The sequence below is a fragment of the Mesoplodon mirus genome (assembly GCF_964341445.2).
Source record: "Mesoplodon mirus genome assembly, chromosome: 18".
NCBI lineage: Eukaryota > Metazoa > Chordata > Mammalia > Artiodactyla > Ziphiidae > Mesoplodon > Mesoplodon mirus.
In genome coordinates, this window is record NC_138994.1 from 53,591,673 (window position 1) to 53,606,892 (window position 15,220).

The 15,220-nt window shown below is 53.0% G+C and overlaps 2 protein-coding genes across 3 annotated transcripts in view; both read left to right on the plus strand.

Moving 5' to 3' along the window:
• PHF12 (PHD finger protein 12) overlaps positions 1-8,591 on the plus strand; it is a gene marked incomplete at its 5' end in the record, with an annotated part of 40,235 nt that extends 31,644 nt beyond the window's left edge. For both annotated transcript variants that reach the window (XM_082604364.1, XM_082604363.1), the window contains 8 exons: positions 721-879; positions 1,498-2,293; positions 3,504-3,629; positions 4,348-4,491; positions 5,379-5,477; positions 6,192-6,274; positions 6,864-7,002; positions 7,368-8,591. In XM_082604364.1, coding sequence (XP_082460490.1) covers positions 721-879; positions 1,498-2,293; positions 3,504-3,629; positions 4,348-4,491; positions 5,379-5,477; positions 6,192-6,274; positions 6,864-7,002; positions 7,368-7,702 — 1,881 coding nt within the window. In that variant the 3' untranslated portion in view covers positions 7,703-8,591. The remainder of the gene's footprint in view (positions 1-720; positions 880-1,497; positions 2,294-3,503; positions 3,630-4,347; positions 4,492-5,378; positions 5,478-6,191; positions 6,275-6,863; positions 7,003-7,367) is intronic.
• A 2,195-nt stretch (positions 8,592-10,786) lies between these two features.
• Positions 10,787-14,967, plus strand: DHRS13 (dehydrogenase/reductase 13). The gene is made up of 5 exons (XM_082604823.1): positions 10,787-11,066; positions 11,160-11,278; positions 12,279-12,402; positions 12,582-12,893; positions 14,336-14,967. The coding sequence occupies exons 1-5, from the start codon at positions 10,940-10,942 to the stop codon at positions 14,776-14,778; spliced, it is 1,125 nt and encodes a 374-aa protein (XP_082460949.1). The 5' UTR covers positions 10,787-10,939; the 3' UTR covers positions 14,779-14,967.
• The last annotated feature ends 253 nt before the right edge of the window (positions 14,968-15,220 follow it).

Sequence of the window (15,220 nt, forward strand, 5' to 3'; positions counted from 1 at the left end):
ACTTGGCATAGTGCCCAGACTCAGGAGGCGCTCAATAAATGTTGATTGAATGTATGAATGACTCTTTGCTTGTATGGCTCTTTCATTCATACGTGGTGTGATTCAGAGTGTGTCTTCTGTCTTTGCAACAAATAGGTCTTCAATTGTTTTGTGAGTCATGAATGAATGGATGAAGAAAACTGACATTGATTGAATGCTTATCACGAGATGGGCCTCACGCTGAGCATTTCCACTGTGAATGTGACCTTATTTAACTTTTTATCTCTCAGATACTGCTCACTCATCTCTCAAATTTGATACTGATCAATAAGAGCCTAGAGCACCAATTTGAAGCCCTGCCCAGTGGCCGTCCTGTACTTTTTAGGCCCGAGCAGAAGGCAGCATGCCGGAAGGCCTAGTTTCTGCAGCCCTTGGACCTTGATGAAGAAAAGTGGGAGATATGGCTGCTTTTTCCAGTTCTGTGCCTTCTCAGGCTAGTGTGTGTGTGTGTGTGTGTGTGTGTGTGTGTGTGTGTGTGTGTGTGTGTGTGTCAGAGTCAAAGAAATGGAGGTACAGAGCAGTAGCAGCACACTGGGCCTCCTCGTCCTTGGTGGACAGCGTAATGGATGATTTCCCCTTGGGCATCAGCACCACAAACGGAAGAGCATGGCCAGGGCAGAATCCACTGGGCCTGTTGGCACTATCACCCTCTCCTTCCTTCTGTCTATCTATCCTGAACAGGTTCCCGATGCTATCAAATCTCAGTACCAGTTTCCACCCCCTCTCATTGCACCCGCGGCCATTCGGGACGGGGAGCTGATCTGCAATGGGATCCCTGAGGAATCACAGACGCACCTTTTGAACTCTGAGCACTTAGCCACCCAGGCAGAGCAGCAAGAGGTGAGTGAAGGCAGGGCCGGGATTCCAAGTCCAATCTTCCTTCCACCTCGCCGCAGCTGTTAATTGGAAGTCATTCTCATCTCCATCTTCTGCAGCCCCACCCTCCCCATCCCTGAGCCCCCCACCACCACCCCGCCCCCTGAGTTGAATGTTCCAGAGAGAACCTCTGGCTCAGATCCTGAGGCAAGTAAGAGAACTACACAGTCACCTGGTCTGCTTCTCTCCATCAGTCCCCCAGTGTGCTGGGAGATGGGCAAATCTGTCTTGTAGAAACAGATCAGTAGACCTACAGAGAAGTTAGGTGACAGTGCTGGACACACAGCAGGTGCTTGGGTGCTTGCTCAATATTGGTGACAAGGTGAGCCTTAGGGGCAGAGTCAGAACGGGAATCCCAAGCTCTGCTGACCAGGGTGTTGCCTGCCGAGTATAACAGCAAGCCTTGCTTGGGAATGGAAATGGAACCCTCTCAGGAGTCAAGCACACCCTCTCTGGGCATTCGCGATGGGACCTCGGAAACAGTGCTTGTCAGCTCTGCTGTAGCCCTGGCCGCTGTGGCAGGAAGGACCAGCGCCTCCCAGGCCTCTCACCCTCCTCTCCTCTCCTCTCCTTCCGTTGCAGTGGCTCTGTAGTGTTGTTGCGCTCCAGTGCAGCATATTGAAACATTTATCTGCTAAGCAGATGCCTTCGCATTGGGACTCTGAGCAGACAGAGAAGGCTGATATTAAGCCTGTTATTGTGACTGACAGCTCAATCACCAACTCCCTGCAAACAGCTGACAAGGCACCTACACCTTCCCACTACCCCTTGTCCTGCCCCTCAGGGCTTAGCACCCAGAATTCCCTGAGCTGCTCTCCACCCCACCAGCCCCCAACCCTAGAGGACATCAGCTGCAGTTCTTGTGCGGAAAAATCCAAGAAAGCCCCCTGTGGGACTGCCAACGGGCCAGTGAACACAGAGGTGAAAGCCAATGGCCCACACCTCTACAGCAGCCCCACTGATTCCACGGACCCCCGGCGACTTCCAGGCGCCAACACCCCCCTACCAGGCCTCTCACACCGGCAAGGCTGGCCTCGGCCCCTCACGCCACCAGCGGCTGGGGGGCTTCAGAACCACACCGTCGGCATCATTGTGAAGACAGAGAATGCCACTGGCCCCAGCTCTTGCCCCCAGAGGAGTTTGGTTCCTGTCCCAAGCCTACCCCCTTCCGTTCCCAGCTCTTGTGCCAGCATCGAGAACACCAGCACTTTGCAAAGAAAGACTGTCCAATCACAGATAGGACCTCCGTTGACAGATTCAAGGCCACTGGGCTCACCCCCAAATGCCACCCGGGTGCTCACTCCCCCCCAAGCAGCAGGAGATGGTATCTTGGCCACAGGAGCCAACCAACGATTCTGCTCACCAGCGCCATCGTCAGGTGAGTGCTGCTCAGCCTTTCATGCTCTTCCTGACAAATAAGACTTAAGATTCAAAAAACACTTGTATCCCTGTAAATATGTCAGAGGACTCTGATGTCCGTACTATTCGTCCTCCCCCTGTTTCTATGATAGAAGAGAAAGTACATGTTAACTTGTCCCTATTTTGTAGGCGGGACTGCTTAGGCTCTGAAAGTGATTTCCTTAAGGTAACCTACCAAGTCAGTGCAGGATTCGAACTGTGGCCTGGGTCTTCTCACTCCACCGTCCCACACCTTCCAGGCTTAGTCTTCTGCCTGCTTTGTTCCTTCACCTTAGAGGAAAGCAGCATGCTCTCTGGAGCCACTGTGGTCATCCTGAGGTTCTGGGTGATAGCTTCAGTGTTTCATGATCCACACCGGAAACTAGATCCACACCGGAAACTAGATCCACACCTGATCCAGATTCTCAGAGAGAGCTCATTTGAAGGAATTTCCATGTCAGGGAGTGCAGATGCCCGCAGATGTTGGTCTGGCCCAAAAGCTTGCCCTCGGGCCACATTCCAAAAGGCAGTCCCTTAATCCATACTTGGCCTGGTGTAGACCTGCTCTTTCAGCTGTCCCCAGTCAGCATTCAGGACCTCAAGGTTGCTGACCCCAGCATCTGAACCAGGTTTCAGATGCTGCTGGAACCCCCTGTGGTCTCTCCCGTCTGAACTGAAGCTGGCCTCCTAGTCAGCTGGGAGTCTCGGTAACCAGGTGACTGTGACTTCTCTGCATGGGGGCCCCTGGTCCCAGGATGGCCCCTACTCTCAGGCTCTTTTCCTGTTCTGTTTACCTCTTAATACCAACCTGGATAGATTTTGCACCCCATGAGTCCAACTTGAGTACGCAGGAATTGCAGAGGCGGGCACCACTTATTTGAATGAGCAGAGGCGGCAGGGAGATAGTCGTGGCCCAGCGAATGCAGCTATCCCTCCGCGTTCCCCAGAGCAGTAGATTTCACTTGTTCTCGGTGCTCTGGAGACTCCTGCGTGCCCGGGTGCATTGTCGTTCCATCTGCCCTTCCTCACCACACGTTTTTAGCTCTAGGAGTTCCAGAGCCTATGGGGTGAGAATCAAGAAGGGAACATCACCTTGGGTCCGAAATCCAGACCTGTCTCAGCAGTGGGGGATTGGACCGGTGGGTTTCCCTCAGGCGACGTAAGTAACAGTCTTCCTGCTCCGTCCCCAGATGGCAAGGTCAGCCCCGGCACGTTATCCATAGGAAGCGCTTTAACCGTACCCTCTTTCCCAGCCAACTCTACTGCCATGGTGGACCTCACCAACTCACTTCGAGCATTTGTGGATGTCAATGGAGGTGAGTGAGCGAACTGCTGCTCTGCCACCAGCGGCTGTGGTGAAGGTGCTGCCCCTGTGCAGCATTCAGCTCGTTGAAAAGGGGACAGAAGGGATGCCCGATCTCAGAGGGCTGGGAGGTGGGTGGGGGAGTGGGGTAGGAAATAAAGCCCCTTCTCCTGTTTCTGCCTTATATACGTGCATATACACATAGTCAGAGACGAAGGGAGAGCAAAGCCAAGCTGAACCAGTGAGAAGAGAAGAAAATCACTCTAGGCAGATCATCTGGACTTGAAGAATAAAACCAGGAGGAGCCTTGCTCCCAAAGGAGGGATCTCATCTGTGAAAAATCCCCAGAGTCAGGGAGAACTGGGGCAGGTCTTGATCTCTGTGAACAGGGTGGGTGGAAAATCCAAGCCTCAGTGTCAGACATCTGGGCCCTCCCCCACAGGCAGGCAAGTGGTTTGTCTTGCTCCACTTTCTAGGACCGCTGTAACTAACATTAAGCTACCCCACCGCAGGAGGCGTCTGCACAGGCTGCGTTGGCGTCTGTCTCTCGCTGCAAATGGCTAGTGAGGTGCTCAGCTCCAGATCCTTGTACCACTTTGTACTCTGTGTTGTTTAAGAGGCTCACTTGGCTGGATGTGAGGAATGCTGACATAGTTGCTCTGTGATGCTCACCCACTTCCGCATTCCATTTCCTCCTCAGCAGCTTTTTAATCTTTCTCTTTGGTTAATAGAAATCGAGATAAATATGCTGGACGAGAAGCTGGTCAAGTTTCTGGCCTTGCAGAGAATACATCAGCTTTTCCCCTCCCGGGTCCAAGCTTCACCGGGCAGTGTCGGGGCACATCCGCTGGCTTCTGGAGGGCACCACACAGAAGGTGCGCATGTCCATATCTGCCACCACACCACACCGTTAGATCTACCCTCAGTGTGTGTGAACAGCCATCTCCTCCCCATGGAGAATCTCAGCTTTCAGTATCTCAGTCCTCCATGTATGCCTTTACTGGGCTTAATAAAACACCGTGGTTTCTTTTCTCAGAAAGCAGAAACAGGATGGCAACCACAGCTTTCAGGTCAGACTCGGGAAAGTCTGCCGTAACTCTTTCATACGTGTCCTCTTTGAGACACAGAAAGCAGCTATGAGTGCCTTTGGGTATTTGTGGTGCGCTTTCTGCTCAATTGCTCTCAAATATTTGAGTTAGAAGAGTTTCCCAAAAGGTTAACTCTGCTTAGGATAGCCCTTTGAGCATTAGCCATTAAAAGCCTTGCTGCTTAGAAGGTGGTCCCCAAACCAGTAGCGTCAGCATCACCTAAGAGCTTGTTAGAAATGCAGAGCTCAGGCCCCACCTCAGACCTATGGAATCAGAATCTGCATTTTAACAAGAACCCTAGTGATTCATATTCAAAATTAGAGAAGCATTGGTCTGTGTCTTCTGGTTTTTTTTTTGCACAGCCTCCCTATAGTATCAGTTGGTATATCCTTGATAAACCAACAAGCAGCCCAGGTGCTTCAGGTACTATCATCCTTGAATTATATGGTCATCTTCAAAGATGGTCCTTCTTATTACCCATGTGGGAAATGCTGTAAGTGGGGAGAGAAAGCCTCACCCTGAAGCAGCCTAGTGTCAGATGTGAGTTTGGAAAGATGACTCATCCAGTGGGATTATTTTCTTCAGGCCATCGCCAAAGGTCCAGGTTCTGTTGATTTACGTTTCGGCCCCAGGTTCTGTTTCTGAATGGTCACATCCCTGTGTTTGCCTTGTAGTGCCGAGAAGGGAAGTACAGGCCCGAGCTGTGTTCTACCCTCTCTTAGGGTTGGGAGGAGCTGTGAACATGTGCTATCGAACCCTCTACATCGGGACAGGTAAGCCAGCTGGGAGAGGTGCTGAATCTGTTCGGCCCTAAAGATTGATACTCTTACCCACAGAGGCTAGAAAGGGAGGGAAGCCCTCTCCAGGGCTGACGGGTTTAACCCAGCAGACAAGAGGGACTAAGAAAGGAGACCATCAACTGCTTGTCTTCCCTGCTTCAGGCCCTTTTGCCTTGTGCCCAGTGTGGCATCCGGAGGGCTGAACGTCAGCTCTGACTGCCACCCAGTGAGGCATTTTAAACCCTGCAGGAAATACCTGAGGAGAGGGCAGATGCTTTGTCCCTGGAGATCTTTGAAAAAGTGATGGGGCTCACACATATCTAACACTTACTTGGTTAGCCCTACATCTTGTGCAGAGGGACAGATGAGCCCTTAGCCTGGAACTTTCCATTTCTTTCAGATGATACGGTTTATGGGCCCTGCACCCCATCTTGTGCTCTCCTAGAAATACCCCATCCTCCTCAGTAGCTCACTGCTCCCCTCTGGGCAACAGCACGTGTTCTAAAGCAGATGAGCTGGCGGGGACAGCTGTTCTTTAACGGGATTAGAAGAGACATCAGTTTTTGTGCAAAACTACAAGGAGAGGGCCCTGAGCTACCTACCCCTTGAGCTCCCGCCCGGAAGTTCCCTGGCCCCTCACCTCCCCCACACATACCCCTGACCGTCTGTTCTCTGCCTGCCTTTTCCCCGCCTCCTGCCACCTCGCAGGAGCTGACATGGACGTGTGCCTTACAAACTATGGTCACTGTAACTACGTGTCTGGGAAACACGCCTGCATCTTCTACGATGAGGTGAGGGTGGGGACGCGGTGGGAGAGAGGTCTTCCAACCTGAGCCCTGTCCCAGGCACTGGGGTTTGTTCAGTGCCCTGGGGTGAGGGGAAGGGGGTTGGGGGTCCTCTCCTTTTCTTCCCTCCCCGTCATTCCTGGAGAAGAGTCTTGGTGTGAAGGGGCATCCTACATGGCTAACCGCTCCCCAGGAGCAGGGCTCCCATCTCTCCTGAGGTTGGTCCGTAGGCCCAGCGCGGGCTGGAGCGCCCTAAAGCAGGGGAGGGGGCCATGATAGAAGGAACCAAGCCCTCTGGGCGTGTCCCTGTGAGTTTCATCATCATCATCACGTGCCAGTGAATATCATTTCACCAGGAGCCCGTGCTAAGGAGGCCGACTATTGCGGGGGCGGGGGGCGGGTTAGGAAGGAAACTTCCTTGAAGAGGTGAGTCTTGCGCCCCATTCGAAAGGGACAGGGAAGGGGGGCGTGATTGGGGAAGAAAGAGGGAGCTCCCCAGGTAGAGCAGCACAGCCTTCTCCATGTGTCCTCTCTCCCCTTAGCCCCAGGCCCCACGCAGCAGACCACACATCTTATCTTCCCTCCTCCTCCTCAGAATACCAAACATTATGAGCTGTTAAACTACAGTGAGCACGGGACAACGGTGGACAATGTGCTGTACTCATGTGACTTCTCTGAGAAGACCCCGCCAACCCCCCCAAGCAGTATTGTTGCCAAAGTGCAGAGTGTCATCAGTAAGTTGGAGCCGAGGCCGGTGGCCACAGAACCTGCCACTTGGGGACACGTTCTCTAACGCCTCAGTCAGGGCGGCTGTGGCTCGCTGCCATGACCTGCTGTCTCTTGCCTTCCTGGTCCCGCTGGCCAGGTTCTCCTTGCTCATGGGCCCGGGAAAGGCCACAGAGAAGCATGTGCCGTGCAGCCCCACGTGTGTACACACCTACCTGGGGACTTCAGACTCCACCAGTCCTTTCTGAGTGCCCCGCACCCCGAGTCACGCTGCATTTAGAGGGGGGAGGTACAGGGGCCCAACCCTGGCAGACAGCCCCGGTGGGTTGGCTGCTCACTGTTCCTCTCCTGTGACCTTCCCCCTTTTTCCCAGGGCGCCGCCGGCACCAGAAACAGGATGAAGAGCCAAGTGAGGAGGCAGCCATGATGAGCTCCCAGGCCCAGGGGCCGCAGCGGAGACCCTGCAACTGCAAAGCCAGCAGCTCAAGCTTGATTGGGGGCAGTGGGGCCGGCTGGGAGGGCACGGCCTTACTGCACCACGGCAGCTACATCAAGCTGGGGTGCCTGCAGTTTGTCTTCAGCATCACTGAGTTTGCGACCAAACAGCCCAAAGGCGATGCCGGCCTGCTACAGGATGGGGTCTTGGCCGAGAAGCTCTCTCTCAAGCCCCACCAGGGCCCTGTGCTGCGCTCCAACTCCGTTCCCTAGGACTGGCGGCCACCCGTCACCCGCCCTTCCACCCAACCCAAGACTCCTGCAATGCAAAAATGTACACACACCGAGCCCGGGGTTTTTTCTATACTCCACCAGAAACCCTTCAACTACAATCTTTGCATGAAATGAAGAAAACCTTTTGACTGTTTTTTAAAAATCCTTTTTCTTTTCTCAAGTTCTAGGGGGCATTTGCACATATATTTGTACTCAACATTTCATGGGAAAGCGGCAGACCGAGCTGAGGAACAGCGTGGGCAGGGAGGGGAAGGCCAGTGGTCTGGACACCTCCTCCGACACAAAACCGTTCCCCACCCACCTCCTGCTCCCTCCCCCTCGCCCGCCGTTGTAAAATAATCAGAAACTTGTTCTATTTTGTGGCAGTGACAATAGTTTTATATTAAAAGAAGAAAATACAGTTTTCATACAGCAAAATCTATACAATATCATTGTTTTATTTAATATAAAGATCGCTACCCACCCCCCTTCCATGGTCCCCGCCCTCCAGGTTATTCTCCCTTTCTGCAGCGGTTGCACTACAGGGAGCTGCTGTGTATTGTGGACGAATGAGGGATGAATTCTGTTTCGGGCTGTCCACCGAGTTTATTTCAAAGAAGGAGAAGTGTATTTGGATTTTGTGTAAATACACCTAGTGATGACATTTTTTCAGTGTTTTTTAAAACTGTACAGGACTACATGTGGTAGAGCGTTTTCTTCAAATTGTCTATTGTAGCAAAAGCGTTTTTGTCGTAAACCTGTTCTGTCTCCTCTTTTTGTTCTCCTGCCACTTCTCTCCTCTTCCTTCCACCCCGACAACTAGTACCGATGTACATAGTAATTGTAATGTTTTAGACTTTACAGAAACTTTCCTGTATTCTGTATATAAAAAAACAAAAATACTTCAAATTATGTTTTCTGCCTGTCTGTCCTACCTGTCATCACCCTTAGAGGGGACCCTCCCTGAGGCCCTGGTCCCACAGCCTCATTGAACAAGCCTCACTCCCAGATGCTTAGTCCCCAGGGGAAGTCAGGAGAGGGGAGGCGCTGGAGAAAAGTGCACCTAAGGTGGGAGGGAGAAATGGGAGGGGACGGGTGCAGCTGTGAAGGGGGGCTGTTCTGTGGCTTTGTGGGTGACTTGAGGGAGTTCAGAGGGCTTGATCATTTGACACAATCAGATTCTGCAAGAATCCAAGAGTGTGCAGATCCCTGCTCCTGGCTCCAAAAGCAAGACATTAAGATAGAAGATGGCATGAGACCTCTGCATTCTGGTCTAGAAGCTTTAACCCAACGAGTTGGGGCTGCCTTTGGTTCCAGTTGTTTGCTATCATATTTTATCCACCTATTCTGGGGGAAGTCATAACACCTGGTTTTGTTTTTTTTCCGCCCGGAGCCCTTAGCTGGGCGTGGAGGAATTCATTAATATATTCAAGTATCACTCGAGTTCCTCCAGTTCCGGCCTTTGCCAGGCCTTGGGTCTTGGTCTAGGTCACTTGCTGTGAGCAATCACCAGGGCATATGTGGCCCCTGCCTCTTGGAGCTTAGAATCTAGTGCCGAGTTTGTTGATTCAAATGTCTGAAGAACATGAAAAAGGAGAAATCCAATCTCTAGACTCAGGCGTGCCACAAGTAACGTGACTTGCGATCACAACTGTACAACTGCAGTTCCTCATCAGAAGATGATTCTACCCATTACCTTACTTCTAAGGCCCCCAAGCACCCTCTTTTTAAACCAAACTATTTCTTCCTCCTCGTACACTTACCTAAGAAACTTTATCCGAGAAGTTTTTCCTGAAGACCATCTCCTACTCCTTAAAGGACACGTCTGTGTGTACGCCAGCACTGTTAGAGTGGGTGGTACCTGTTCGCATATCAGGATTTTGCCTTGGCAGGGGTGGAGAGTGCATACATTTATTTCATTAATATTCCATCCCTAGCCTCATCCCACAGTATCGACACTTGAACACACTGAATCCACAGTGCAGCTAAATAGGAAACTTCCCCCTGGAATGTGAGGTCTGACCCTGGCTTCCACCTACTTGTCTAGCTTTGTCTCCGCCACTCTCCTACCCCTACCCTAATGGGCCTCTTGAACTCCTTAAGGACAGAAACATTGTTCCGCTCGGTATTTCCAAGGCTAACTGCACTGCCTGCCGGGCATGCCATAAGTGCCAAACAATGGGTGCTGAATTGTACTAGATTTTTTTCTTCTTTCTCCTAGCAAGTCACCCGGCCAGGAATACCCTTACCCATGCCTCCCTAGCTGTCCCCACCCACTTTGCCATCATAATCACTTCCATTCAGTGATGGAGCTTCTTTACCTGTTTCTACCACCTGTGAGAATTTCAGCGACAAATTGCCTCCTGAAGATCAGATAACAGATTTTACACTCTCTTCCTGCTTCCCTTCAGAAATGGAGGGGTGGGGGAGGCAGAGAGATAGACAGCTAATGAATGAGTGACTCCTGACAGCCCTTAACTGATGGTGCCGCCCTGAACACACTGTGCCACCTCTCTGGCCTCTTTGGGAAGAATCCCAGAAGCTGAGGGCTGAATATGAGGATGAGGAATTGACGGACTTGTTCACCGAGAGCAGAGCATTCACGTACCCACTCCTCTCCAGAAGGGAAGGATTGCTATTTACTGACACCCAGAGGACTCTGCTTAGCCCCTCCTGCTCCAGAGCCCAGCACAAAGTACAGGTACATACGAAGACGGTCACTCAAGCACCCACTGACAGACTACAGACGCATGCACACACCTGGAGGGTCTTGAGGCCCACAAATTCACACATCTACAAGGTGCTCACATGGGCACACACACACAGGATCCAGAGGCACGCACACAACCTAAAGGGCGATCCCAGGATCCATGGGCACATTACACACCAAAGAGTCATTCACGCCCTCGCTAGGGATTCATGTACATACGTAGAGGGCGCTCCCAGGGCCCAAGCGCACACAGGCACCTGGGTTTTCGCACCAGCACACACCCAGAGGACGCAGACGCACGCCTAGGGGGCGCTCCCAGGGCCCACGCGCACACGCACGCACACACACCCCCTGCCCTGCCTCCCGCCCGCGTCTACCTCCGCCTCCGCCTCCGCCTCCGCCTCCGCCTTCCGGAGGCCGAAGAGCGCCTGTCGCCCTTCCAGGCCCGTGCGGGGCGATCCCGCAGCCTCCAGGCGGCGATCCAGGGCGGCTCGAGGCCCGAGCGGGAGCCCGGAGGCGCGGCCGGCATGGAAGCGCTGCTGCTGAGCGTGGGGTTGCTGCTGGGCGCCTACGTGCTAGTCTATTACAACCTGGTGAAGGGGCCGCCGTGCCGCGGCATCGCCAGCCTGCGGGGCCGCACGGCCGTGGTCACGGGTGAGTGCCGGCTGGCGGGCAGGGGGCGGGGAGGCCGGGACGGCGGGGGCGGTGGCCCGCGGGCTCAGCTCGGCTCCCGCCCTCCCTCCACAGGCGCCAACAGCGGCATCGGGAAGATGACGGCGCTGGAGCTGGCGCGCCGGGGAGCGCGCGTGGTTCTAGCCTGCCGGAGCCGGGAGCGCGGGGAGGCGGCCGCCTACGACCTCCGCCAGGTGAGGGCGGGCGGGGCCAGGCGGGGCCAGGCGGGACCGTGAACAGAGGACAGTCACACCTGGGACACAGGGGTGAGCAGAGCAGCTCGGGGCGGGTTTGGAGGAAACGCAGCCCCTGAAAGGAGAGTGCGGCTCGGTTCGCCAAGTGCAGAAGAGGGGGTGCACAGGTCTCCTGGTCACACAGCAAAAGGGCACCAGACCTGAAGGAATTAATTGCTATTCTAAGACACTTAAGGACCGGTAGAAGTTACATTAATGAAAGAGTTGGAAAGGGAACAGCATATGCAAAGGCCCTGAGGCAAATTAATTGGTCTGCTTTAAGAAACCGATTAAAAGGTTTAATGAGGCTGGAGCACAGAGTATGAGGAAAAGAGGCAAAATGACGGCGCTGAACACTCTGGGCCAGGGCCAGGTTCTGAGGGCCCTTACAGACCCTACTGAGATCAGATTTTATAGAACGGGCAGTGGAGATCCAGTGAAGGGTCTTCCACAGGGTCTGGACTGTCCGAATAGCCTTTTGGAATGAACCCCTTGGTGGCTAGGTGGCGTCTAGTTTGGAGGGGGTAAGAGTGGGTTGGAGGACACCAGTGAGAAGTCTGTTGTAGATTTTAGGGTAAACAATAATGGGCAGAGGGTATGATAATATTAATAATAATAGCAAGTGCCTATGCACGAGTGCGTGCCAGGCACTGTTCTAAAGATTTTACATATATATTAACTCATTTCATCCTCACAATAACTCTGAGACAGGTACTATTATTATTATTCCCACTTTACAGAGAACTAAGGCTCAGAAAGATTAAGCATCTTGCCCAAGGTCTCACTCTAGTAATCGGCAAAGTCAAGATTTGCATCCAGTGTTCACACACTTATCCACTACATTCTAATGCCGAGGGGCAGATCTTAGTAGTAGTAGGAGTTGAACTCTCAGAATTCGGTGCCTGGGGAGAGGGAAGAAGAGAAGGGTGCATATGACAGCCCAGCCCTTGCCACTCCACAGGAGAGTGGGAACAATGAGGTCATCTTCATGGCCTTGGACTTGGCCAGTCTGGCCTCCGTGAGGGCCTTTGCCACTGCCTTCCTGAGCTCTGAGCCACGGCTGGACATCCTCATCCACAATGCCGGTGAGGGGCAGCAGACCCTGCCGGGGGGCGGCGGGTGGCCAGGGGGAAGCCGACCCCTCCAGCCAGGCTTTGCCAGGGGATGTGTGGGAAGGATGCCCCCACCACCATCTCACACGGGGGACACCGAGGCCTCCAGGAATCCCTCTGGAGCAGTTGCTCACACCTAGCCCCTGCCCCAGGGATCAGTTCCTGTGGCCGAACCCGGGAGCCCTTTAACCTGCTGTTGCGAGTGAACCACATCGGCCCCTTCCTGCTGACACACCTGCTGCTGCCCCGGCTGAAGACATGCGCCCCCAGCCGCGTGGTGGTGGTATCCTCAGCCGCCCACCGTCGAGGCCGCCTCGACTTCACACGCCTGGACTGCCCAGTGGTGGGCTGGCGGCAGGAGCTGCGGGCATATGCCGACAGTAAGCTGGCCAACGTATTGTTTGCCAGGGAGCTTGCCACTCAGCTTGAGGGCACTGGCATCACCTGCTATGCAGCCCACCCAGGTGAGACTTGGCTCTCTGGCTGCTCTGCTTTGTTTTGATTCCCCCTCTCCCATCCTCGCCCCCATCCCATGCTCCCCCAACCTCTCACTGAGCCACAGAATCTCAGGGTAGGAAGGAAGTCTGGTCCAAGGAGAGAACTGTTCCTTGCTGATCTTGAAGCTAGGCTCTCCTTGTCTGGGTTTTTCCTCTCACACCACAAACTTGGATGCTGACTGCTAGGTAGGGTATGGCAATGAATAAGGCCTAGGTTCTCACCCCAAGGAGCCATCCACATGACAGAACTGACTATAACATGATGATAATGATGATGTTAGCTAATAATTACTCATTCATTCAGGGAGCATTTACTGAGTACCTACTATGTTCCAGGCATTAATCTCAATGCCGGGGACGTAGCAGTGAACAAAACAAAGACCTTATCCTTGTAGACTTTACATTCTGCTTTAGAGAAGGGGGAGACAGCTAATAAATAAATAAATACAGTGACAGGTGGTGATAAAGTGCTACGGGGAAAGATAAAACAGGGTAAGGGGACTAAGAAATGACAGGGTTGGCACAAGAAAAAGAAAAAAAGAAATGTCAGGGAGTGCTATTTTTATCTATGGCAGTCAAGGAAGATGTATCTGAAAAGGTGACATTTGAGTAGAGGCCTGAAGGAGATGAGAGAATGAGGCATGAGGCTTTCTGAGGAGAAGAGTTAAAGAACAGAGTAAACAGCAAGTGCAAGGGCCCTGAGGCAGAAGTGCCTGGTGTGCTTGAGAAAGAACAGGAAGCCTGGTATGGTTGGAACAGAGTGAGAGGGGAGAGAGTGGCAAGAGATGAGGAATAGAGATGGGCTGGGTCATCCAGGGTCTGCGGGTCCACTGTAAGCATTTTGTCTTACAGTCTGAGTGATTTTACTGATGACTAAGACCCATCCCTGCCTTTAGGGAACAGGTTCCAGGATAACAAGATTTGCCCCACCCATATTACCATACTGCATATGAGATAATCATTGCCTAAGGCTCATTAGTAACTATAATAGCGACAATAATAATTATAGATAACCGTTACTACGCTCCATGTCTCTAACGTCCGAAACAGTGTCTGGTCTACCACAGGTGTTAATAAATGTTTGCTGATTAAACAAAGGAATAGGAAAAAAGATGAGCTAGTAGAAAAGGTGGAGAGAGACAGAATTGTTCCAGGCTGGGGACACAGCATGAGCAAAATCTGGAAGATGAGGATATATAAGGAGTTTGGATGGAGAAAAGGAGCTTGCTGTTAGAAACGAGTGAGGTCACCTTGTCGGGGCCCTAAATACTACCTGGTAAATACTACCTTGGTTTCCCTGGAACTGGACTCTGTTCCCCACTCCCTTGTAGCCCTGTTCTTGCTGCTCTTACCCTGGGCCCTCACCCACTGTCCTCCCTGCTCCTGCCTTCCTTTCCTCCTGTCCACAGGGCCGGTGAACTCGGAGCTGTTCCTGCGCCACGTTCCTGGATGGCTCCGCCCACTTTTGCGCCCAGTGGCTTGGCTGGTGCTGCGGGCACCACGAGGGGGTGCCCAGACACCCCTGTACTGCGCTCTGCAGGAGGGCATTGAGCCCCTCAGTGGGAGATACTTTGCCAACTGCCATGTGGAGGAGGTGCCCCCAGCTGCAAGAGACGACCGGGCAGCTCACCGGCTATGGGAGGCCAGCAAAAGGCTAGCCGGGCTTGGGCCTGGCGAGGGTGCCGAATCTGATGAAGATCCCCAGCCTGAGGACCCACCTTCTCCGAGCAGCCCCCACCCTGAGGAGCCCACGGCTTCTGAACTCTACCCCAGCCCTCAGAGTTCACCAGACTTGTCTAAGGTCATGCGCCGAATTCTGGTTAAAGCTGAACCTGAGCTCCAAACCTCCTAACCCCCAGGCCGGGAAGCTTTCCAGGGCACTTGGTGGGCCTTGAAAACCTTAGCTGTGTGCCAGGCCACGCACTGGGCATTGAGAGGGTTGCAATTTTTACCTCCATGGTTACCTTCTGGGGCTTCAAGCTACATCCTAGACAGCTCGTTTCCGGATGGAAGGAAATAAAGGGTGATGATTTCTTCCTGAGAGTGACCGTAGCCCCAGATTGAGAGGTGGGGCGTAGTGTGCCAGATGCCAGATGCGGCTTCTCAGGAATTTGAATTTCATATTTTCCAGGCCCTACCCTCAGGAATGCTGATCAGCCCTGGATGAGGGCCTGGGAATTTGTAATCTGATGCACTGCCAACATTGAGAATTACTCAGCTGGGCCCTTTTCGACCGTGTAGCTAGGTAGTTACATTACCCCCTTTTTCCAGAGGCGGGATTAGGCAGCCAGGTA